This window comes from Ursus americanus, chromosome 4 (assembly GCF_024610735.1).
Source record: "Ursus americanus isolate L20-20 chromosome 4, mUrsAme1.1.p, whole genome shotgun sequence".
NCBI classification, from domain to species: domain Eukaryota; kingdom Metazoa; phylum Chordata; class Mammalia; order Carnivora; family Ursidae; genus Ursus; species Ursus americanus.
The window spans coordinates 61,379,567-61,406,596 of record NC_142130.1 but is presented as its reverse complement, the minus strand read 5'-3'; the positions used below and the strand labels follow the sequence as shown (position 1 = coordinate 61,406,596).

General features: G+C 35.0%; 1 protein-coding gene and 1 long non-coding RNA gene across 3 annotated transcripts in view; one reads left to right on the top strand and one right to left on the bottom strand.

The window, feature by feature from the left end:
* The window catches only part of ZNF654 (zinc finger protein 654), an 84,373-nt gene that overhangs the window by 3,250 nt on the left and 54,093 nt on the right, over positions 1-27,030 (top strand). For both annotated transcript variants that reach the window (XM_045785407.2, XM_045785405.2), the window contains exon 2: positions 22,115-22,260. In XM_045785407.2, the coding sequence (XP_045641363.1) occupies positions 22,115-22,260 (146 nt within the window). The remainder of the gene's footprint in view (positions 1-22,114; positions 22,261-27,030) is intronic.
* The window catches only part of LOC148110262 (uncharacterized), a 63,013-nt gene continuing 58,241 nt past the window's right edge, over positions 22,259-27,030 (bottom strand). Inside the window, exon 4 of the long non-coding RNA XR_015724234.1 lies at positions 22,259-22,390. This is a non-coding gene — a long non-coding RNA (uncharacterized LOC148110262). The remainder of the gene's footprint in view (positions 22,391-27,030) is intronic.

The window sequence follows — 27,030 nt, the reverse complement described above, 5'->3', positions numbered from 1 at the left end:
TGAAAGTGTTGGTTTCCAAATAGTTACATGGTCTAATGTTGGACTAACTGCTGTGTCACATTCTCCCTTGGCTCTTATTTGTAGACTCTGAACAAATGCTTAAATAAAATTGGCCCTTAACTGATATTTCATTTGCTTTAAAGAGGAAAGGAGAGGGAAAAATAATTTTCATTGAGGGCCTACTAACTCTTAAGGCCTTCACATTGGTCTTATTATGCAAGTTACATAATTGAAATGGAGGCCTGAACAAGTTAACTTGCCTTCAGTTCCAATAGGTGTGCAAGCTGGGATTGGAGCCCAGCCTTCAATTTCTACTGAAAGGTAGATTGAAATTACAATTAAATCCTCAAATGATTAGGGGTGCCTGGGTGGCTCAGTTGGTTAAGTGCCTGCCTTTGGCTTAGGTCATGATCCCAGGGTCCTGGGGTCGAGCCCCACGTCGGGCTCCCTGCTCAGCTTCTCCCTCTCCCACTGCTGCTCCCTCTGCTTGTGCGCATGCTCTCTCTGTCAAGTAAATAAATAAAATCTTTAAAAAAATTCTCAAATAATTATAAAATGAACTTTTTTTGGCAAGTTGCATAAAGGGGAAAAGTAGTTACTGGAAGTACTCAGGGAATCATGGATGAAAAAAATTTTAAAGTATTCTTTCATTATGCCACAGTATAAAAAATATTTGAAGAAATAGTCAGATAATTATTATTTCTCTAACTTCTTTGGTACTGTGAACTATTTCTCCAATACTTGAAGGTTATAATAATTCGGCTTACCTTGTTGCTAGGTATATTGAAATGTTTTCATCATAAGTTGTATACTAACAAGTTAAGGTACTTTGTTCTTAGTTTAGTGCCAGAAAGAATGTAGTGAGTGATAAATAAGTATTTCTGGAAATATTTTGATATGTTGATTAAAGTAGATTTTAAATTGTTTTTTTACTATACTAGGGTTAATAGCCATCCCACGAGGATTTCATGAGTAGAAAAGGAGAGAATGAACCTGAAGTGCTCAGTACTATAGCGAGCACATAGGTAAGATTAAATAGATAGAAGCTATTAATATTTCTGTCGTGCGAAATCCTCTGAAGGTTTAAGAGGGACGTTAGAGGTAATCTAATCTGTAAGTCACTTATAGTTTGTATCCCACAATAAAATTTAGAGAAAATTTAGGAATGTTACATTTCTAAAATTCTGTTATTTAACTAGAAGACCCTGATGAAATACTAAATGATATGCAAAACAACTGCATGTTCTCAGAGATTTTGTTTTCTTCAGGGGACCTTCATTAAGTCTGGAGATATTTTTGATTGTCTTCATTGGGGGATTGCTACTGGCATATTGTGGGTAGAGGCCAGGGAGGCTGTTGAACATGCACAGGGCAGCCCCAACAACAAAGAATTATCTGGCCCAAAATATCAGTAGTGTCAAAGTTGAGAAACCCTACTATACCCTTACTTTGGAACTCAGTGGATACTTTATGTCTGTAATACTGATACAAATGGCAAAAATGTATATTTTAAAATACATGCTAATGTCTCTTACTTTAGAGAAATTAAAATTTAAGCTTTTCTTTTAATGAGTTTTATTTATTTAAGTAATCTTTATACCCAACGTGGGGCTTGAACTCAGGACCCTGAGCTCAAGGGTTACATGCTCTTCCAACTGAGCTAGCCAGGCACCCCAGAGAAATTAAAATTTAATTGTTTTTGGAAAATATAGTCTTTATTTTTTAGTCTTTTTTTTTTTAAAGGTTTTATTTATTTATTCTACAGAGATAGAGACAGCCAGCGAGAGAGAGAACACAAGCAGGGGGAGAGGGAGAGGAAGAAGCAGGCTCATAGCGGAGGAGCCTGATGTGGGGCTCGATCCCCTAACGCCGGGATCACGCCCTGAGCTGAAGGCAGATGCTTAACCGCTGTGCCACCCAGGCGCCCCTATTTTTTAGTCTTAATATAGAATTTACATAGTATTTATAGTTCTTTGAGTAGTTTCTTAGGGTAAAGAATACATTATTAATAATTCTTGCTATTAATTGGAATTATTTTAAATTTATTTTGAATTTTTATAAATGTTTCTTATGTATTTATTTTAAAAGGTCTTATAGGACTTAAATATCAGGAATTGCGTTTTGCTTCTAATAGAGACCTGATTTAAACAGCTTAAACCGTTGTATACATTTATTTTTTTTATGTGAAAAGTCTTGAATGGATAGTATAGGAATGATCATAGTACCATCATTTGCTTTTTCTTATCGGTCATCCTTGTCTTATCTCAAGTTTACCTCAAGACTCAAGATAGTTGCTGGAGTTCCAGCCATCACATCTGAGTTCTCAGTAGCAGGAATAGGGTGTGTGTGGGGTAAGCCAAACATATATTGCCCAAATCCTTCTCAGTGACTTCCATTTCCATCTTGTTAGCTATCCCCATTTGAAAAAAAAAAAAATGTTAGGACTTTTTTGTATTGTTTTTTTGTATTATATTTCCTGATAAACACGTGTCTGTGATTCTACTAGTAAGGGAGAAGTAAACAAGACTGCGTATTAGAGAGGCAACCAGTCCCACCCCCCCACAGCTTATCATAAAAAGCAGCCATCATACTCTGTCCTATTCTTAACCCACATATTCCCTGGAGGCAATCACTTGCAACTCTTTTAGCTCTTACAGTTTTTACCTCCATGTTTATAATTTTTTTCCTCGTTATAGATATGATCAGTTAGCTTAGTTGATGGAGGAGGTAGGGAGTACCTTACCGAATCACTGTTCAGTTTGTACACTTTGATTTTACACCCTTCTCCCCTTTCCTCTATATCGCTTCCCTTTCTTCTAACCCCTTCCTCCCTTGCCCTGTCATTTCTGAGTCTCTTACAGTTCAGCCTCTTCAGAGAATGCAGAGTTCCCATTGATCTAGTAGGGGAAGAGATCTAGGGGAGACTTTGAACAGATCTGTTTTTCACTCTCACCTCCACTTTTGGAGATAATGTGGTATTTCAGATTCCTGAGATTTTCTGGTGTTTTCAGTACAAATTAACTTGTTCCTGAATTCCCTCCCTCCTTTCTAAATAAGAGCTATCTGAATGTTGTCATCTCTTTTCATTGTTTTCCTCCTTGTGGTTTTAGGTCTTTTGAAACAAAAGTATTTTTACTGTTATTTCAGTGGAGTTTTCAAGTGGGAGCAGAAATAAATGTATGTTCAATCTGCCACATTTAACTAGAAGTCTCAAGTTAGTTTTTCAGCTCAATAAGGAATAGACATGAAAGATGATGAAAAGGAAAAGAACTGAAACTAATTCAGAGTGATTTATTTACTTTTGAAAAAGAGTATCCTACTTCCTGATGTACTCTGTAGTGAATATTCAGAGCTAGAAATAATTTCATCACACAGATTTACTTTGTTCCTTATGGCAAAATAATTTTTATTACTAAATTGCAAATTAAAATTTTAGCTTTTTAAAAATGGTTTTAAAAATTTGACACATTTGGGCCATTTCCAGTGTTCATAAAAGGTGAATTCCATGGAAACACATTAGTTTATTATAATTAGGAAAAACAAAATAAAATGAACCCTTGATCTTGATGGCTATATTTGGGGAGCTAAATGCTTTGTTGTTGTTTAATGCATTTTAGGTTGACTTTCGGAACTGAATGGTACTAATTTTTCCTTATGACATTATTTATGATAGCAAATCCTTGAAAATAACCTTAATGACCAAAGTTAGGGGACTTGTTACATGTAGTAGAATCCTATGTTCTCCTAACAGTCATATTTTTAAATATTTATTCATATGGGAAACAGTTCATGGTATAATATCTACTGAAAAGACACAGGAAGCAGGTAATTTCACTTTTGTAAATAAAAAAGACTGAAAAGAAATATACAAATTGTTAATAGTGAATAACTTCTTAGTGATAAGTTTATAGCTGAATTTGATTATTTTCTTTCCACTTACTAATTTTTTATACTTTCTTGATTAAACCAACTACCTTTATAATCAGAGGAAAAATAAATTATAAAAACATTTTATTTTTTACTCTTCCTACCTTCCTACCTTATTTTTTGTGAAGAAATGAAGTAAATGCCAGATTACTTGAGTATGATAAAATGTTAACTCCTTGTTTCTTAAGAATATGTAAATTTTTAAAAAATGAATTGGTTAAGTGAACTTACAAAGGTCATTTTAGGTTAACCAATGAAACCCTAAATTTAAATAACTTCTTTATACACAATCTTGCATTAAAAAATATGTCCATATTGCTTTCTAATAACGACCCATCATACTGGCTTAAAAAAATCAATCTCAGTTTTAATTTTGTAGATTAAATGGTAGGAGAAAATATTTTTAAATGAAGTTCATTGCTTTTAAGTATTTTAATGATACCATCATTTTGCAGTTCTGCCAAACAGAAGTGAGGCACCAGTTATACTATTATTGTTGGCACCGAATCTTGATTTTTCTGCCAAAAATTGCTAAACTATACCTTAGCAATTACAAACAAAAGCAGAAAAGAGAACTTTAAATTAAATTTAAGAAAGCTATGGTAAAATCACTGTCTGGTAAGTTATTTGAAAACATAAATAAGATCAGTAAAATATAGTTAGTTGGTATACCATTTTAAATGTATATTAATATGTAATGGTAAGGATAGTGGAACATTTAAAATCTAAGGTAATAAACTAAATATTAATTCTGGTTAAATTGTAAATCATTTATAGTAGTACCTAGTCTAAATTAGATAGTATTTTTAAGTTTTGTAATTTCCAATAAATCTAACACTAGATCGGTAACCTTTAGCTTTCATATAATATATATCACATTGATTTCTTAGCTCCCTATTTCTCTGACTGGTCAGCTCATTATTTCAGCAGTATACTCTATCCACTATGGGTCTGTTCCTAGTATGAGGCCCAATCAATGTCACCTGGTTAGAGCCATGGTGGAATACTGGTGGCAAAATCAACATGAGAGGAGTTCTGTCTGTATAATTTGTTACATAAGATCCTAAAGTCTAGTACACTGACACTCTGTACCAAGCACTGGGTACACTCAACTCTTCAAAGCAGAACTGAATATGAAAATAGCTGAAAGGCTTTCCATCTAGGCAGTAGGAAAAAAAGTCATTGATATTATAGATGAAGCTTGTCAGTTATATAAGACACTGGGTATATAGTAGTAAGCAAATAGGCATTGTCCTTGTTTTTGTGTACAGTTATAACTTTGATAAGTTCTATGAAGAATAGGTATACAATACTATAAAATAGGGCCTAATAAGAGCTTGCCTATTTTTGTATTCTTGGGCAAGCTGAAGTCTGCTGAGCTTTTTTGGTTTAGTTTGAACATGTTGAGTTTAAGATACCTTTCCTCAGCCAAGGAGAGATCTTAAAGATAGTTGGATTTACAGAATTCAGAATGCAGAGATGAGGTCTGGTTATCTTAGCTGTGTGGATGGATAGTATTTGAAGTCATCTGTATGAATAAGCTAACATAGGGAGATAATGTGGAATGGGAAAAGAAGGAGGACTTAGAAATGAACCTTCAGCAACTCCGTAGTTAAATTTCCTGGTAGAAAAGATTGAGTCTTCAGATGAAATCTGAGAAGGATTAGTTAAAGAGGTTGGAGAATACCAAGTAACTATGGTGTCACAGAAGTCAGTGGAAGAGAATGTTTCAGGATGGAGTGAATGGTACTTGACATTGAAAGCTATTGAGATCCAACCATTGAATTAACATGGAGAGGTCTTTGGTGACTTTAAGCAGAGCTGTTTTAATGTAGTGATGGGAGCAAGAATCAGAGTGGAGTAGTTTGAGGAGTGAGAGGCAAAGAAAGAGAGACAGTAAGTATGGATAGCTTATAAAGGAGAGGAAATGATATCAGTAGAAGCTGGAGAGCTTGTGGATTAAAGGTGAGTATTTAAAAAAATATAGAGGTGAGAATTTGGCGTGTTTAAAATCTGATGAAAATGATTCATTTGAATGGATGACGTAAATCTACAAAAGAAAGAAGGGATAATCTATAAAATAAGATTTCAAAAAGGGAAGGAAGGTTAAGATTCAAAACACAAAATGGAGGGGTTGCTTTATGTAGGAGCTTTGAGGTATCAGGAAAGTTCATGTGTTGAGAGTACGTGATACTAGTTGGAGCTTTAAGGTAAATGGAGGTCTAAAATCGTAGCTTCTTAGAGAGAGGTAGGTTGAATTGACCTACAGAACCATTTGGATTTACTGATTATGAATGTAGAGTGACCACTAGTCTGTACTTTTGTTCAGCAGTGCTCATCTGCATAGGTGAAGGCATGATTAGTTATATGATTAGTTATATTCATTTTGGGTTGAATATTATGTTGTAATTGATCAGTTAATTAGCTTTGAGAAAGAAGGGCACAAGCTACAAGCTCATTTTCTGGCTCCATTTGTGGTAAAACATGGTACGGAGAAGTGAAAGGAGGAAAGAGAGAAGGTAGAGAAGCAGTTATGTCAGTATGGGAGCCCCTTTATCTATGGTTTCATTTTCTGCGATTTCAGTTACCTGAGGTCAGCTGTGGTCTGGAAGCAGATGATCTTCCTTTTGATATATTGTCAGAAGGTCAGTGGTAGCCTAACACTATGTCACATTACCTATGTCATTCATCTCACTTCATTTCATGACGTAGGCATTTTATCATCTCACATCATCATTAGAAGAAGGGTGAGCAGAGTACAATAAGATATTTTTGAGAGAGAGAGATACCACATTCTCATAACTTCTGTTAAAGGAAATTGTTAAAATTGTTCTGTGTTATAATTAGTTATTATTGCTAATCTCTTTTTGTGCCTAATTTATAAACTAAACTTCATTATAGATATATATGTATAAGAAGAAACATAGTATATATAGGGTTTGATACTATCTGTGGTTTTGGGTATCCACTGGGGATCTTGGAATGTATCCCCTGAAGATAAGGGGGGACTACTATAGGTATTAATAGGTGCACAGCATTGCTTTTTATGCAATGGAAATATGTGTATGTATATAAGTGGGTATATATAATGTCCCCATAAAATGTATATACAGTTTATTAATATATATTTCTATAACTGGAGTTTACTAAAATTAACCATTGTATATTTTGAAGTTGAAGTGTTCTAAATACTCCCTAATCACTATTGTCACTGATTAGATGTGTGTGTCTTATATTTTTAATATCTGAAAGTTTTACTTATTTTATTGGAATGTTCTATATATGTATATATAAGTCATATTTTGAGTGTTTTCCAAGTGTCAGGTGCTGTGATAAGTCCTTTCATGTGTTTTATCACTTAATCCATTACCCTATAGGTTAGTGCCATTTTTCCCATTTTACAGATCAGGAAACTAAGACCAAGAGAGTAAATGGCTTAACTAAGGTACTGTAGCTAGTTGGTGATCGTCGGATTGGAATCTGGCCAGCCTGTCAAGAGCCTGTGTGTGTACTTAGCCATTTCAATACACGCATACATTATACTGTACCTAGGAATATGCATTTGGTACCTATTGTAGCATCTGTGTATGTGTATTTGATAAAGCAGTTGTGGACTGAGTAGAAATAGTTATTAAAAAAGACTGAAGGCAGCAGAAACTAAAGATGTTCATGAATGTAAAAGAGAAAAAGATCAAACTTAAGCTATTGGAAATTCCCTTTAAGAAGTGATTCTCAAACCTTTTATTTTTTTTTCCTCCCAACCCACCTAAATGGGATATACTTCTCTCAGAAGCAGTGGCTCACTATAGTGTTTATTTTTAAAATGCAAGAGTTGTGATGATTACAAACCAGTAGAAGTTATTTTATGTTACTGTGTTTTGAAGGCAGCAGAGTATGGAATATGTTTTAGATATTTATCTTCAAAGATTACATTTTAAAGTATCTTTCCATATTACTTAGATACAACCTTGCACAGATGTGGAATTCTTACTAATCCAGGGTACAGTGAATATGCATTTTTCGGCTTAATTATCTATCCTTTTACCGTGCCTTGAAAACTCTTGCCTAAAGATCTCTCAAGTAAAAGTAAAGTCTAAAATTTATAGTCCATGCTCATGAGGGTGTAGTGAAATGGATAGCTAGCTCATTTTCAGCTGGTGGGAGTAAAAATCACCACAACCTTTCTGGACTACTATCCATTAGACTATATTACAAACATTAAAAATAATTTTTACCTTTTGGCTTAGTAATTTTCCTTAAAGCATTAACTTTTGAGGAAATATAAATTTGGATATAAAGGTATGCATTATAACATTAATTGTAATTAATGAGAGGAATAAATTGAAAATGGAAAAGCAGCCAGAACATCTAAAATAGTTGAAAACTTTTCAACCCTCAAGAACTATTAGTTAGCCTTAAAAAACGATGTGTTCAATAACTAATGACCTAGGAAAATATAATAATACAAAAAAATTTAGGTGGAAAATTTGTAACAGGATTATATAGTTCGGACGTAGTCTCACTGTGCTTATATGTGGATTTTAGAGAGGGAAAGTGTGGTGAAGATAAATGAGCCACTTCATTAGAAATAAGATTTTTTGATGATAGAATATAGGAGCCATTCATATACTTCAGAAAGTCTGTGAACTCTCTGAAATTATTTGCAAAAAGTTGTATTTGCCATTTCTTTGTTGAGTAGGTCTGTTTTTTGTTTTTGTTTGTTTGTTTTGGTCTGTTTTCTGTTTTGTCACATTCTCTTTAAGAATTTCAAAACTTGCTAAAAAAACAAACACAACCCAACAACAGTCCAAACACACCAAAAAGTTATGAACCTTTGCTGTAAGCCATTGTGACATAAGCAGTATTGCCTGTTTTTTATAAATAAAACTTTATTGGAGTATGCACATTCATTTTTACATTTTCTGTGGCTCCTTTCATGATACAATGGCAGGGTTGAGTAGTTGGGATAGAGGATGTATGGTCCGTAAGCTGCTTTTTGGCTCTTTAAGAAAAAGTATGTCAGCCCCTGTCCTAGATTCTCATTTATTCTTTGCAACAACCCTGTGAGATAGGTGCTATTTTTATCTTCATTTTATGAATAGTGCAGCTGAGACTCAGAGAGGTTAAGCAACTAACCCCAAGTCACACAGCTTGAAAAAGGAAATATACCAAGATGTTAACAGTGGTTATATGTGAGTAGTACAATGATTGATGATTTTGTTTTCATATATAATCCCAATTTACTAGCGAGCATATATAACTTATGATCTAGAGAGGAGAAAGTTGTAAAAAAAAATAGGTAGAACTAAGTTATGAGGATCTTAAAATTCATTTATCCTTTTATTATTTTGATTTCCTATGTGTCATCCTGTGTTTATATACTTCTAGTGGATATGGAATTTTTGCTTCTCTTCTTGGCACTTAACTCTTACTATGCGGCTCCTTAACTCTTCTTGATTTTATGAAAAAAAATTGTATTTATAGTTTCTTAATTTTCTATATTAACTGAAATCATTTTTCTTAAACTCTTGAGATTCTTTGTTCTCTCTTTTATACTTTGAAGTTACCTTCAAGTATTAAGTGCTGATAACTTAATAGGTGCTCTTAAAATGTTACATATGTATCTAACAGTATATAACTTACTTTTTCTTAATATCAGTTGAATTATCCTTAATTATTTTAGGCATAGCTCTAGATACATGAAGTACCATAAAAGTGTCATAGAAATTTTTCTTTCCTAAAAGAAAAAAGTTGGCTGTAAATTATGTGAAAAGCTTCATTTTAATGATTATAGGAGATTTAAGGAGGAAAAAGTCACAACCTCTACCTTCAAGGAAGTGAATCATCTGGAAAGGGAAAAAAGACATATCTGACTACTGTATGCACTGTTAGAACCTTGATCCAAACCACAGTTATCTTTTCCCTGGATTATTTTATCTCTCTGCTTCCAATTTTTCTGTTTATTCTCCATACAGCCAAAGCGATCCTTTTAAAGACATGTGAGATCTCTTCTAAACCTTCCATGTCTCAGAAACAAAACAAAAATTCTTACAGTGGACTATAGTGCTTCATGATCAGGCTCTTTTCTGTCTCTTTGATTAGTCTCATAATACTCTTTGCCTCCACTAATTACCTTCAGCTGCACTAGCACTTTTGCCCTTTGCCCTTTGGCTTTGCACTTGGCTTTTGTTTTGTCTGCCAGAAACACTTATCATTTGGATTTCTATATGATTTGCTCTAGGACCCAGCTCAAACATCCTTTTAATAAGAGAGATGGAAGCCTTCCCTGAACACCCCACATAAAGTATAAAGTAGCATCACATCTTTAGCATTCCCTTTTCCATTTACCTTGTTTTTTTTTTTCCAAGGTACTTAATACTATCTAACATATATTTGTGTACCAATTTTCCTTTCACTAAAAATGAAAGCATTAGAGTACTTGGTACACAGTAAGCACTCAATAAGCTTAGAATAAATGAATGAATAAATATAAATAAACCTAAAACAGCGAAATGATGGCTAGTCCCACTAACACAATGTATATTAAGTCCTCTCGAAGTTCAACTGGAGAGACTACCTCTGATAGTCATAATTTGGGAAAGTGTTAGTGGATGAGATAACATTTGAATTGAGTCTTAAAAAATTGTTAATATTAAAGTGTAGACATGAAAAAGAAAGTGGTATGAGTAGGAGGAAATTATAAGTAGAGCAGATAATTTGTGAAAAGGTAGATGATATGATGTATTTATGAATGGGGGTAGTTAATTGTGTGGGGCTGTCTTTCTTAAAAAAGTGTGATTCCCCAGACCTGCAATAGGAATGTGTACACTATTAGCAATGCAAATTCTCGGCCCCACCCCAGACCTTCTAAATCTTGAAACTTGGGTTGGGGCCCAGCAGTTTGTGTTTTTAACAAGCCTCCAGATGATTCTGATGCATACTAAAGTTTGAGAACCACTGGAGTAGAACATATATTCAGAAAAGTATTGGTACATATTAAGATTGGAAAAAATGGATTGGTCTAGATCTTGGCTTAGGAATTTGAATTTTAGGTTCAAGGGCACAACAGTACCATTATTGAAATCCTGTTTTAAAACAGACTTGATTGATGAAGTAATGAATGAAAGCCTAGACAAAAGGAAGCTATTGGAATATTTCAGAAAAAGAGCAATTGAGGGCCCAACTGGATAGTGGCAATGAAAATGGGAAAGACAAGAATAATATCAAGAAATACGGAAATAAAGTATTTAACATCTGGTTAAATGTGGAGACAGGAACAAAGAATTTTATGAATTTGCATTGGGTTTCTAGTTGAAATGTCTAAGAATATGGTGGTAATATTAGTAGTAAATGGTAGAAGGAACAATTAAGGGATTTAAATGAAGAGTACAGTTTGACTACTGGGTTTGAAGAGCTAGTACATTCTAAAAAAAAAAAAAAAGAGGAACAGAAATTGTTAATCACTAGCCAGAATGGACATTTTTTTAATGTTGAGGATATGCATTCCCATTTAAGAACAAGGCATTTTCAGGTAACCGATGATAAAGTTTATTAAAATACAGAACTCATAATTTCTTTTCTCTTTTTAGTAATACTTTAGTACTTGGAGTAAAGGCTTTTTAATAGAGGAGGCTTCTGTGTTTGAGTGTTAACTTACCTATGATCTTTTTTAAGTTTAAAATATCTTTTCAGGTTTTAATTTAGGGACAGGGGACCAAATGTCAACACAACTAATAATGTATCAAATTTGATCAAATGAATTGTCTTCCATTATCAGGTTCACAAAGAATCCAAAGAGAGTAAGATCCCAAATTCTTCCCTTCCAGAATATTGCTTAGTCAGAGCCAGTGGGTCTTCTGTGCCCCTGTGGTTAGAGGTGGGGATTTTTCTAGAGCTGTAGCTTGGGTAGTCTTCCTCTGGTTGGGAGTAGCTTTTCTCACTTCTCTAAAAGAGAATTATTTAACTCCCAATTTCTTTTGTGTCTTACTAGCTTTTTAAAGAATCTAGAAGGTCAGTAGGGCAAAAATTTTACTCTACCCAGTCTGATACCCATTAAATTTAGAACAGTAATTCCTTCAACTTAGTACATAGTCCAGTTGACTCGCACTACTTTTGCCAGTAGATTTTAGTGATATCACAGGGAAGGTGGGTGCACAGGAAACAGGATATCAAGTCAGTTTTGGTTTCAACCTCACTAGGATGCCAGTCAGTTCTGCCAAATGCCAGAGTCTAGAAATTGTACCTAAGTTTTACTGGGAAAATTCATGAGGTGGTTGATTGTGCCACTGTATGTTAACCATATTTTGGGGGGCAATGGGAGCTAACTTAATCTGAACATTACTACTTCCTTGAAAGTGTACCTGAATTTTCTGCCTTGCAAAGTTTGCAAATTTCTGTGGAAGGCAGCCTGGGGCACTAGAATGTGTTTGATGTTTCCTCCTTTAGATTTTTTTCATATTAAAAACTTTTAATTTCCATTTCTTCTGTATAGTCCTGGCGTTCCTGTGCTGTAATAAGTGTGCATTCTGTTTAGTGGCACAGCTTCTATACTATCTCTTGTAAATAGTGTATCACTTACTTGTAGTGTGGCAAGTTCAAGGCACAATCTCCAGAAGACTTCAGCCCTGCAATTTCCAAAGCCCCAGTGTTCTATCCTTATCTCTGGATTTTTTTTGTCCCCAGCCTTGTGCCAAGACATTTTTAGTCCTGTGCTACCTTGGATATTGCCATCTTCCCTGAGATTCTTAGGCCTATTGAGCTAAAACCATAGAAGCACTCCTGTTGTGCCCCATATTTGTATTATTTGGGTAAGAACCATAAACAGGTACCAGAAAAGAAGCTGCTTTTGATGTTTCTGATGTCTGTGCTTAAAGGAACCCAGTGAAAACAATATCTCTTTTGCCACTTGCTCCTCTAGACCTTTTCTTTATTCTGCTTTTAACTGTTCTGGGCCTTGCATCATTTGTTCTACTTCATTGGCAGTGTAAACATTCCTTTTTGTCACATTCCTTTCAGCAATAGTAGGTTACACTATTTCAGATAACCATGGCTGGTTTTTGTTTTTGTTTACATTTTAGCCTGTTTTTAAGTTGGCTTCTTTTGTCTTCCTTTTCCTTTCTCTTTGCCTTTGGGCCCAGGTTTGAATGTTCTACAGTTACCTCTTGTAAGATCTCCCATGTCATAGATGAAAGTCAAGGAATTTTGAGTTCATTGAAAAGCATTCATTATTAAACAGATTTTGCCCACTCTCATCTCTCTGACTTAAAATTTTATCAGCTCAACCTCAGACCTAGGACTGATCTCTTATTTTGTTTTTCTTCAGTGTTGCTTTCCTTATTCACTCTCTGATGCCTGACTTTGAGTTTCTTGGGCACTTTCCATTGTGGCACCGTGCCATACCATACATTACCCTCCATAATAACTAGTAATTTGAAATGTCCATGAAATGCTTCTGATATTTTAAGGTACTCTCCCAGCTTCTTCTTCTTTTTTTTTTTTACCTTCAAATCTGTACAGATTTTATGTTACCTTATATAATGATCTTCAAGGTGTGGTTTTTCACTTGCTCTTATTATGGACTTTCTATTTCTTTAAAAGAACATATTGCCATAGTTGGATTTCTAGTCTGGTTCACTCTGAGATTTTCATCCAAAGTTACCTTCCATTCCTGTTACATACCTTTGGAACTAGTCACCCTTTCTTTCTAATGAGGAACAACTAAAATATCCTTTTCCCCTTAATTCCGCTTTTAAGAGCACATAATTCTGGTATATATGTATTTCCTTTTTCTTTTTTCCTGTCTATCTAGTCTTGATTCTTTTTTTTTTTTTTTTCAGATTTATTTATTTGAGAAAGAGAGGGAGCAGGGGGAGGGGCAAAGGGACAGGAGAGGGAGAGAATGTCAAGCAGACTCTCCACTGAGCACGGAGCCTGACGCAGGGCTCCATCTCATGACTCTGAGATCATGACCTGAGCGGAAATCAAGAGTCAGACTGCTTAACAGACTGAGCCACCCAGGTGCCCCTATCTAGCCTTAATTTTAAGAGTGAACTTATTTTTAAGGTAGTACCCCTCTTCCATCTTTATCAACATGACCTCCTTTTATTTTTTAATTCTCCCACTGTTATTTTAATTGTAAGTGCATCATTTTTAAGCAAGTTTAGTTCTTGAGATGGAGCAAATCTGGTACCTAAAGTTAGTGTTTGATGCATGGACCTTTTAAGTGTCTCTTTTGGCCTTTGAATTTGTAATAATTCCATTGAATTTTTCTTCTGTCCCAGCATAAGAAAGTGATTTATGTCCTATGTAATAAGGAATCTGACTCTTCTTCATCTGTTCACTTGGTAAAATCTACTGGCCATCTTTGTTGAACTCAGATAAAATCTTCACATCTGCAGCCTTGATTAGATTTATGTACTTATCAATTCCAGAAGCTACTTGAGATCATATTGTGACACTGAATTTAGAAGCCTTTGGACAAGTCACATGAATCTAAGAGCTGCTCTTTGAGAACAAAATTAAGAGGGGGAGGAACAGAGTTAGTTCACCTGATCTAGGACTAACAATTTATTTTTCAGTTTTTGTCAAAATAAGAAATTTTATTTTTTTTAACATACAGTGTTATATTAGTTTCAGATGTACAATATGTGATTTGACAGTTCCATACCTCACCTGGTGCTTATCACAGCAAGTGTATGCTTTAATCCCTGTTACCTATTTAACCCATCCTTCCAACCCTCTCCCCTTTGGTAACCATCAGTTTGTTCTTTATAATTAAGAGTCTGTTTCTTGATTTTTTTTCCCTCTCTCTCTCTTTTTTCCCTCTCTCTCTCTCTCTCTTTTTTCCCTTTGTGCATTTTTTTTTTGTTTCTTAAATTCCACATATGAGTGAAATTGTATTTGCCTTTCTCTGACTGACTTATTTTGCTTGGCATTATACTTTCCAGCTCCATCCATGTCATTGCAAATAGCAAGATTTCATTCTTTTTTATGGCCCAATAATATTCCACAGGACTAACAACTTACAGGCTAGACATTCACACACTAGTGTTATAAGACGCATATGGAATTTAACCAACTTCTCAGTTTAATCCCCTGACTTGTAGTTGTTTGAGAAACCAGACAGAAAGAACAAAAAATTTTCCACCTATTAATGTCTAAACCCCTATATGACTAAAGGACATTTTTTTAAAAATGTAATAATAAAATCAGTGCCTCAGCCATACCTGGTAGGCCATGCTGAATTGAAGTCAGACGCAGAGCTCTGTTTAGTGCAAGCTCGTTAAGTCATTATTATGTGCACACGCATCTGTGTATACCACTGGCATCCTGCATTCTGATTTGATGTTCATATGCATTTGCTTGTGCATATATTTTGGGGTTCACTTGTTTATTTGCCAGTTTTAATGTTTATGAGGGAAGCATTTATATATTATTCTTCCTAGTGAGTTTGGAATCAAATGAAAAATTGACAGGGATCAAAATTTGTCTAAAATATTTAAAATGAGGGACACCTGGGAAGCTCAGTCAGTTAAGCATCTACCTTCAGCTTGGGTCATGATCCCAAGGTCCTGGGATCAAGTCCCACATGAGGCTCCTTGGTCAGCGGGGAGCCTGCTTCTCCCTCTGCCTGCCGTTCTCCCTGCTTGTTTGCTCACTCACTCTCTCTATAATAAATAAATAAAATCTTTAAAAAAATAAAGTATTTGAAATGAGCCTATTTCTTCTTTGGGTCAACTTAAGAGAAAAACTGGGATGTTTTTTTTTGTTTTTTTGGGGGGGGGGTTGGGTTCTTTTTGGCAAGTTGGGTCTTTAAGCAGGCTCAGGCAACCACACGGAAGACTCTGGCTTGTCTCATACCATATGGATGCAGAAAACGCAAGGAGGAGATGAGAGCCTTCTGGCAATGATACTGTAATGGATATACTTGCTTTGGTTTATAGCTTTGACTAGATAATCATGAAGATTCCTTTTAATAGTAAGATTGTATGGAATATTAAGGGGTGCCTGGGTGGCTCAGTTGGTTGAGCATCTGACTCTTGATTTTGGCTCAGGTCATGATCTCAGGTTCTGAGATTGGGCCCCCCATTGGGCTCAGTGCTCAGTGTGGAGTCTGCTTGAGATTGTCTCTCTCCCTTTCCCTCTGCCCCTACCCCCATGTACACGTGCTCTCCCTCTCTCTTTCAAATAAATAAATAAATAACATCTGGAAAAAAAAAGATTGTATGGGATATTAAGATTTAGAGGTGCTTACTCCATTTTCCATTTTGTAAACAGTTGAGTCTTACTACATTCACAGAACCTATTTAAGACCTTAATGTTGCAGAAATACCTATTTAAGGAGTAGTGAGCTGAATAAACATTATGCTTAATTAAGCCCCCAAAGCACTGGGTTTTAGGTTGTCTGTTACTAAAGATTATGTCCTTTGCAGATTCCAAACAACTTTTAACTTATTAGGATCTATTTCTAAACCATTTTGGTGGGTTTTTAAAATATGACTTTAATTTTAGATTTTCTTTACATGGCTATTGTGATAGAAAAAGTCAAATGACAGTGACTCTTGTTTTGAATAGAACTCTTCTTTATCTTTTTTATTCTCAATGGAAAACAGTTAAAAAAAAAAAAAAGGAATCCTCAGGTATCTGTTCAGGCATGAAGCATTTTATTTGTATTGCCGTATCTAGGATATGCATCATTTGACAATGAGTATTGAACTAAATAGTTGAAACTCCAGTAGCTTTTGAACAGATTTTATTTGGAAGTGGCCTGTCTCCTGCTAAAAGTGCATAATATTTGTTGTAATTCATCGTACTTAGAAACAAATAATTAACTAGTTAAAACTGATGCAATGAAATAGTCGAAAAGTAAGCTTACCTTGGCTATTTTCTTAAAGTGTACTGATGTGTGCCTATCCTAGATTTTAATATATTCTCTTACTTCTATATTCTCTTACTTCTCTCATCGCTCTTAAGGTTTTACTAAATTTATTTTATAGGAAACTGAGACAGAAGTATAATAATTTTGCTAAGTTTACACAACTAATAAATGACAAAAGCAGGTCTGATTCTAAAACCTGTACTCTTTCTACAGTGCTGCCAATCTACCTGATTTATTTTTCCATCTGACCCTAAAAAAATACCCATAGGCAAGGGTAAATCTTGATGTGTAGTTAGGTAACAAAGTAAGGAAAGTAAATGTAGAATTATGCTTATGTTATAAAATGGCATCTAGAAAATAAATTAGAACATTGAAATTTGAGCGAAAAGGTGAAAATAAAAAAAAACATTTTAAAGTTTTAAAAACTGAACTTATTTTATACTTATTAAATATAGTACAATTATCAGAAACAGAAAAGCAACGTTGGTATAATAATCACTAAATTACAGACCTTATTAGAAATTTAACAGTTTTTCCACTGATGATTTTTTTGTTCCAGAATGTTATTTCTGGATCTCACATTGTATTTGGTTGTTATTTACCCTTAGTCTCTGCCAGTGTGTAACAGTTTATTCAGTTTTTTTCTTATCTTTCATGACCTTGGCACATTTGAAGAATACTGATTAGTTTTTTTGTAAAACATCCCTCAGTTTTGGGGCTCCTGGGTGGCTCAGTCATTAAGCGTCTGCCTTCGGCTCAGGGCGTAATCCCAGAGTCCTGGGATCGAGCCCCACATTGGGCTCCATGCTCCACTGGGAGCCTGCTTCTTCCTCTCCCACTCCCCCTGCTTGTGTTCCCTCTCTCGCTGGCTGTCTCTCTCTCTGTGTCAAATAAATAAATAAAATCTTAAAAAAAAAGAAATCCCTCAGTTTGGGTTTATCTGATGTTTTTCATGATTGGAATGAGGTTAGGCATTTTTGGCAAAAGTAGCACTAAAATGCCATTGCTTCTTTCTTGGTATGCCATATGAAGAGATTTGTGATGATGATATGTTGTATTACTTACTGGTGATATTTACTTTGATGATTTGGTTAAGTTTGTGTCTGTGGGGTTTCTACACTCTCTTAAGTTACTACCTTTATTTTTAGTTGATAAATGTCTTGGGGGAGATAATTTGAGACTGCAAATCCAGCATTGCCTCAAACTTTTTTTTTTTAAGATTTTATTTATTTATTTATTTATTTGAGAGAGAGAGTGAGTGAGAGAGAGAGCGAGAGAGAGAGAGAGAGAGAGCACATGAGCCTGGAGGAGGAGCAGAGGGACAGGGAGAAGCAGACTCCCTGCTAAGTGGGAGCCCAATGTGGTCCTCCATCCCAGGACTCTGGGATCATGAACTGAGCCAAAGGCAGCTGCTTAACCAACTGAGCCACCCAGGCACCCCTGCCTCAAAGTTTTACCCACAAATATTAGCATTGATATATGGATCTTGTCTTCAGCATTCATTACTGTGTATTTGCCTAATGCTAATTCTCTATATCTCTTTTCTTCTGTGTTTATTTTTTTTAAAGATTTTATTTATTTATTTGACAGAGATAGAGACAGTCAGCGAGAGGGGGAACACAAGCAGGGAGAGTGGGAGAGGAAGAAGCAGGCTCATAGCAGAGGAGCCTGATGTGGGGCTCGATCCCATAACGCCGGGATCACGCCCTGAGCCGAAGGCAGATGCTTAACCTCTGTGCCACCCAGGCGCCCCCTCTTCTGTGTTTATTAATTGGGATTTTTACTGTGAGGAAGTGCTGTCTCATCTCTAACATTTATTTATCTGATTATTTGTATCCTGGATATTTATCTTGTTCTATGGATTAAAGTACAATACTATAATTTATTTTGTCGCTTAAATTGTTCCAACTTTAGCACTTAGGAGATCCTTCAGGTTGGCTCCTGTGTTTTTATACCCCATGATTTTTTTCAGCATTTCAGTACTTTCTGGAACCAGAAAATGTTCTATTCTCATCTGTGTTTTCCCTGCTTCAGGCCTGCTGGAGGAGGCCTTGAGGAGTCCAAGTTTCTTTTTTGGAGAATAGTGTTTAGAAACCAAGATTTGGTCCTTAAGTGTATATATTGCTACTGGGGTGTTACTGCTCCTATGTCCTCTCAGTAGACAGAGCTAGGGGATTATTTATATATATAGTAGCTATATTACAAATGAATAACATAGTCATACAGAAGGGGGTGGGGAAAAGACTGAATGTCTATTACAATGCTTTAGGTATTTAGAAAGTTAGCAAATTAATTCAAGGCATAGATTGCATATGAATTTTAGGGACACTTTTCATTCCATAGTGATTTGGATGATGTATCTTAATGTTCTTAAATAATGAATGTAATTTTAACTGAATGGGTTTACAGTAAGTCTGTCTTTTGACAGTTTTGCCAGAGAATAAATCTGTGCTCATTCTCACAATAATTTGCCTTGGTAAATGAATATATGGCAGTATATAATATGTACTACATCCCTTTTAGATCAGGATATATGCTCCTGTAAATGGGAGTGCTGAGAAAATGCTGTAGGATCATTGCATGATTCCAGCATCTTCTTTGGCAGTAGCTCTGCCCTTCTCTTCACCTCCTCTTATATTATGGCATGCTTTTGACCTTAGCCTGTAACTTCAGCAGTATTCATGTAGTTTCTATAAATTATAGTAAATTGCATTGCAGTATGTTCATTATACCCTTCAGAATGAAAAAAAAAAGGTTTTTACCAATCTCTAATGGACTATTGATCTTGATCCTGTTTCTTAGACCATTTTCTTGAAGAATTTAGAACTGTAGCAATGGTTGATTTTAAAGATCCAGGTAAATACTTTTCCTTTCTTTGCAGCAACTTCAACATTATTCTGGCCGTTATGTAAAGACTGTTACTTATTAGAATGCAAAAGAAAAAGAAAAATAGAAGATGTGTTGCTTGCTGTACTTCAGCCTGGTAGAGCATGTTCAGATTATGATGTCATAGTGTCCACTTTCATTAACTGAGTGCTTATGATAGCACAGGAGAAAAATTTCAAATAAAATGGCAATATAATGTACAATTTCACATGTTTTAAGGAAAATATTTAAAAGAGAAATATAGTGTTATAGTGAGTCTTAAAGTGTTAGATTAATGTTACAGGGTATTAGCAGTGTCTGGCATGATATTGAACAGTGTAAGAAGATATGTAAGTTTCAGTAATTTTGTTTCTATCCCTTCGTAGGTATTCTAACAAACCTATTGGAGGTGTTGCCCACAAGGACTTTTATTGTGTTAGGTTTGGGCTCAGCTAGATCAGGCCGTATATTAGTAGTAGAATCTTGTTGAATGAGGGTATAGTAAGAATAGAAGCTGAGAAAATAGAAAGTTTCTCTTCTAAGGAGATAAACTCATCCCATAAATAGGAAGTGAATAAGGTTATAAGTAGATATGGATTAGGGCAAACTGTTTGGGAAGGAGGACAGGAAGATATGAGACTGTCAGGTTACCTATATTTTATGTGTCATCGGAATGGTGTTGTGGCCAAAAAGAGGCTAATAAAGTTGGTCAAACACTCTAGTGAAGAGAGAATTTAAAGGCAGGTAACCACAGTGTAACTTTTTTTTTTTTTTTTTTTTTTTTTTTTTTGCCTTTGGTAGTTTAGAAAAGTTTGTCCTATTTGGAGTCATCACAGTAGTAATTTTTACTTCCCGGTTAACTTTCTGGTAGTGCAATTTGGAATTGTCAGAGAACCGTGAATGGTATAAGATTGTATCTAAATTAGCCTGCCACAGTTTCATGGATATTGGCAGAAAACATGAAACTCCTGGGTCAGAGATAATGGACTTTATTACTCATGGCACAGCAAGCAGCATGAGCTTCATGCTCGTGGTGGTTCCCCTTTCCCCTCCACTCTTACAAAGGTGATGTAAGTGGCATAGGTGGATCCTGCACTCACAGTGAGTTTTTATCATAGCTGAGGAAGCCCAAGCTTAGGGAACCCTAATCTTTTATAATGGTCTACAAGTGTGTCTGCCTGGCTTTTGCTTCAGAGGGAGATGACCTTGTGATTATGCTAAATAGATAACAGGCTCACTGCTGTGGAGGGAGACATCATCCTTTTCAAGGCTGTTGCCTATGAATATCTTTGAAAAGATGAAGGCAGTCAGGCCTTTTTTTGAAAAACTGTAGAAATACAAGAGACCCATGGAAAATTCTCTCCTAAGAGGAAATAATGAGTGTGAAAAGTCCTTGAGCTCTGAGTGTTCTTGGCTTTTGTACTCTGTTCTGTTTTTTCCAGCTTTTAAAACAGAGTTGGCAAACTTTCTCTGTAGTGGGGCAGATATTAGATATTTTAGGCTTTGTGAGCCGTATGATTTCTGTCATAACTATATAACTGGTTGTTATAGCAGGAAAGCAGCCATAGATAGGATGTAAAAGGACAAATCTGGTTATGTTCCAGTAAAGCACTATGGACATTGAAATTTGAATTTCATATGATTTTTAGACATCATAAAATATTTTTTTTCAACCATTTAAAAATGTAACATCCATTCTTAGCTTGTGGGTCATATAAAAACAGTTTAGCAGTCTTATATATGAGAAATCATAATTAACATTTTATAGCAATTGATAGTTCTAAAATGCTTTCTCATAAATTATCCTAATTTGGCTTCACAGTAAACCTGCAAGAGAAGCATTATTATCTCTATTTCATAGTGAGGAAACTAATGCATAGACAAGGAAGATGACCTATCCAAATTCATAAAGCTAGTAAAGTGACAGAGCCAAGACTAATTATATTCTGGACTCTTTTCTCCATCATATTGTATAGCTTAAACTTTTATAATCAGAGCATCATGCCACTATATCTTTTTAATACCCATTGGTGCCAGAATGCTTAGAATTTAGTCTTTAATAAATAGTAATAATAATCACGTTCATTTCTAATTTTCTTTATTACTATATTCTACTCTCTAGCTATCTTAATCTTTGATAATTGATGTTTTGACAAAGGCTGGATATAGGAGGTGAAGGACTTTGTTACAGTTTATTAAAGATTTGGCAGTTGGACAGTATGATTATTCATATAGTGTTTCTTTCCCACATTTTCAAAGATAATAGTTAATTTTATTTTCAGATGTACAGTATGAAAATAAACAATAACGTTTTTCCCCTTAATCATTTGTATTCATGCTGAACTAATGCTTTAATTTATCTAGTAGTTTCATCATAATTTTTAAACTCAAGATGTTGAGAACATTTTCTATAATAATGTACTGTTTGGATTATTTTCCTATCAGGTGGTTGAAGATTATGCTGGAAGATGGCAGGTCCCTTTGCCACAGCTTCAGGTTCTTCAGACTGCACTCTGCTGTTTTACATCAGCCAGTGCATCATTCCCGGATGAATGTGAGCACGTACAGTATGTTTTGAGTAGCCTTGCCTTGTAAGTACTCTTTACTTCTTATGAAGTATTATTTTTCTTGACATAGCTGAGAATTGGCTTTTGATTATTTTTTCTGTGGAAGGAGCCTTTCCTAAAGTCTTCCCTCAAAAGAAATTTCCAAAACTCTGGACTAAAAAAAAAAAAAAAAAAGAAAGAAAGAAAGAAAGAACAAAAATGAAAAGAAATTTCCATTTCTTCATTTAAGTATTTAGGTTTAACTTTAAACATATAGCCGTAATTTTACTTTTAGCTTTAGAGTTAATTGGAATTTTTACATAGATTCTTATGGTCGCTGTCATCACTTTCCTTTTATAATTCCCTAGCTCTAATAGTAAGCTCCAAAATACAGCAATTGCGGCCATGATATATAGCAGAGGGACCTTAAATCAGGCCAGAGAGAGCTTAGGAAACTCCTGGTTTTTTAAAAAACACTTGTAGAGGAATTCAAGTTAAAGATCACAAAGTGAGCACTTGGGTTTATTCTTTTTGCTCTGGTAGATCGTACTAAAGTTATAGTAAAGATGTAAAAGAGAGAAATACAGTGAAAAGAAAGTAGAGAAGAGCCATCAGTGAATGAAAGATTTGAGAAATTTTCTATGGGAGAGAACACAAAAGAGTGAGTGGTTACTGAAACATGACAGAACAAGTCACAACTTCACTTTTTGTTTTGCGCGTGTGCATGCGCCTCAGATCACACATCACGGTAACATGTTGTGAAATCATTTATCAACATTAGAGAATACAACAGAAAATATCAGAATGTCTTGTAGGATAAGTATTACTTAGTGAAATTCTTGTCTTATATATTTATTTTCATTTATGTGTGTATACTTGATTATTTGTAAAACATGTTTAAAAACCGTAGCAGTTAAAACAATTATACTCTGCCTTATAAGATAGGTCTAGTTTGTCCTGCCCCCCTCCCCCCAGAATCCTAGAGAGGTGTAGAATTTGAATATGCAAGGTGTGAAATAGAGAGTGAGGAATGAGATACTTTGGGAGAATGCAGATAAAGGAGTTAATTGCAGTTTTTCCATTCAGGCCAATCACCAAACCTTAGGGCCAGGTTGGGGTAGGGAAACAGAGTTGCTGCTTTTTTTTTTCCCCCTCTAGAGAATTAAATGACTTTGGAGCAATGACCTTTGCTTTCTGGCAGTTAAAGTTTCCTCTTTCAGACAGCTAGCTAATCACTTAATTACCCTAAAGAAAAACTTGTCAGTCACCAAAGTCTAGACATGTTCATAAGAACTCCCAATTAATCTTTATAGCCTTATTCTTCAATATTAATGGGGATTCAAGAATCCTCAAGACAGTTGAGGAATGCTTTCAACATGAAAAAAATATAGTGAAAAACAAAAAATTTGGAAGAAAATTTAAAACATTAAGAAAAATAGAACATATGTAATACACATTTACAGAGAGAGTTAAGATGATATGTGTAACATTAAAACATCAACATATCATACTGTGTGAATGGAATAATGAGATATCAAAAATGAGTTTGTGTAAATTAAGGAAATCTGATGATGGGTTAAAATTTAAAGTTCTGTAGGAGGAAATTTGGAGAGTAAAGTTGGAGAAATAATCCAGGATGTAAAACAGAACCAAAGAGAAGGAATATGTCAGAGAAAAAAAAATGATATGGTGCCTTTATGTAGGAGGTTCATTATCTAACTAGTTGGAGTTCCAGAAAAAGAACTTAAAGAAAAGATATTGGAGGAAAATTTTAAAGAAAAAATAAAAGAATTTTCCAGAGCTTAAAGTCATGAACTTCCAGACTAAAAGAACTCAAGAAGTGCTTAGGATAGTAAATATAAAAGATACTCAGCTAAATACATCATTTTGTGATTTCAAAATACCAAGAATTGGGGCGCCTGGGTGGCTCAGTCGTTAAGCTTATGCCTTCGGCTCAGGTCATGATCCCAGGGTCCTGGCACTGAGCCCCACATCAGGCTCCCTGCTCAGTGGGAAGCCCGCTTCTCCCTCTCCCACTCCCCCTGCTTGTGTTCCCTCTCTCACTGTATCTCTGTCTGTCAAATAAATAAAATCTTTTAAAAAACAAAACAAAACACAAAATACCAAGAATGAAAAAACAGATTTGAACACCTTGTAGAGAGGAAAAACTAGGTTGCCTACAAAGGAACAAACATCAAATTGGTATCAGTCTTCATACAACACATAACTAACAGTGGGTGATAGAATATAATGAATCAGTGTCTTGAAAGATTTGAGGAGAAATTATTTTCAATGTAGGATTTTATACTCATCCAAACTGTCAGTGAATATGAGAGAAAGATTTCCAGGATGTAAGGATGTAGAAGATTGACTTGTCGACATACCCTTTCTTTTAGGAAGTTATTGGAGAATGTGCTCCAGAAAATGACAGTGGATCTAGAAAATAGTGGCTTTTTTACTTGAGCGAGAGGGAAGAGAAGTCCTAGGATCACTGTTGAGTAGTAGGCCTTACAGATATGTCACCTTGAAGAGGGAAATATTGAGTAAAAATGGAGATTGGAGAGTAACCTTGACAATTTAGAATCATTTAAGGTAGTGATAAAAGGCAAAGAAAAGGAAAATGTAATTAGACACTCCAGGAAAATTAAAAATAATCTAAACAGGAAAAAACACAGAATTATAGCAAGCTACTTCAATATGTACTGAGTGTTATTTACGTAGTTTTCTTAATGTAAATGATGTTTACTACTTTAAACTTTTAGTATAGTACAAAAATAATTACAGTTATAGAACAGAAGGAAATTATTCACCATTCAACATAAGATTATTTGATGGAAGTTACAAGTTGAAAGTGAAGAATAAGGGGCGCCTGGGTGGCTCAGTTGTTAAGCGTCTGCCTTTGGCTCAGGTCATGATCCCAGCGCTCTGGGATCGAGCCTCCGCATTGGGCTCCCTGCTCAGTGGGAAGCCTGCTTCTCCCTTTCCCACTTCCCCTGCTTGTGTTCCCTCTCTCGCAGCCTCTCTCTGTCAAATAAATATATAAAATCTTTAAGATGAATAAGGGCACTAAAATATATCCTTTGATCTTATTTTACAAGATGGGAGTATCAGTAGTACATGAAACCATAAATAAATGTGTAAATAAAGTTACAAAGATCAGTAATAGATGAAATAATAGTAACTAATGGGAATGTAAATTGGTTGTGTGAGGAGTTAAATTCTCTTTTCCCACAGCAGGAAGTCAAGAGGTAATATTTAAAAATGGTAAATCAAGAAATATTGACAAAGCTTATTATCAACAGCTTTTAAAAATTTTGGGAGTTGTTAATTCTGGGGCATTGGACTAGTGAGAGAGAAGACTGTTTTTGTACAGTTAGCATTTTTAAATCTTGAAGATGTATTAATTTCTTATATATGAGCTATGTGGTTTTTTGCTTTGTTTATGTAAAATTTAAAAGAGTGCATGTACATTGTGTTTCTTTAAAAGTTTATTTGTAGATATTTAAATTATAGGTGAGAACTGTGAGGTGATGGATATGTTAACTAGCTTGATTATGGTGATAATTTCACTGTGTGTATGTATATCAAAACATCTAGTTGTATACCTTAAATGTATACAATTTCTGTTTGTCAATTATACCCCAATGAAGCTGGAAAAAAAATTATAGGAGGAAGGAGAGTTTAATATAACCTTATAGGGCGCCTGGGTGGCTCAGTTGGTTAAGCGATTGACTGCCTTTGGCTCAGGTCGGGATCCTGTCTGCATTGGGCTCCCTGTTCAGTGGGGAGTCTGCTTCTCCCTCTGACCTTCCCCCCCCTCATGCTCTCTCTCTCATTCGCTCTCTCTCAAATAAATAAATAAAATCTTAAAAAAAAATGTATAAAAAAAGAATATAACCTTATAGATTTGTAAGAGCAGTGCAGTATAAAGAAAACTATATTGTTTAAAAATATGTGTTTCTTTTATTTATTTTTTTATGATTCCCAAATGAATATGGGAGATGTATTAGGACTTTTTTGATTATAATTGACAAACTTACTCAAACTAGCTTAGGCAAAAAAAGAAGGGTGTGGGGGGGATTCATTGGGTGACTATACCATGGAAAAGCAAGGACCAGAACTAGTTTCAGGATGTTCTGAATCCAGAGAATAAAATATCATCTAGAACTGTTCTCCCACTTTCTGTCTTCCCTTTTTTGTCTTCACTGAGGGCTCCTGACAGTTCTGCGATTAAGCTTAGTTTATTAACCAAGAGGGAAGAAACTCCCTCCCCCCATTTGCAATCCTCAAAATATTTTTGGGAACTTGAGCCCAGCCAACTTATGTACCCCCTGGTTTGACTAATAGCTGTGTTTAGGAGAGTATACTAAGATTTTTGGCTCAGTTTGATGATCAGCTCACCCCATGGCTGGGGGGAATGAGGATACTACATTGACAGCCCAATCAGAACCATAGAAATGTTGGAGGGGTAAGTAGTTCCCTCAAGAAGTAAATAAGGTAGTGTGAAAGAGAGCAGCTAGGTAAACAAACATAACAGATGTCTGCTACAAAGAATAATTTTATGTGTCACTTTGAAAACTACCAAAATGATTTTAGTTATTTTCTGCTGATTTCTGAGGAAAAGAAAATTGTAAGTATTAAAATAAATACATTATTTGTAAGCAAGAAGTGTTATTCTTGTTTCAGTGCCTGTTTACAGACTTTTCCCCCACCTTTCACCTATATAATCTTTGTTAACATTCATGTTATAATGGGAAATGCTTTTAAGGTTTTCAGAAGTACTTTATTTTATTTAAAATTTAACTCATTTGTTAG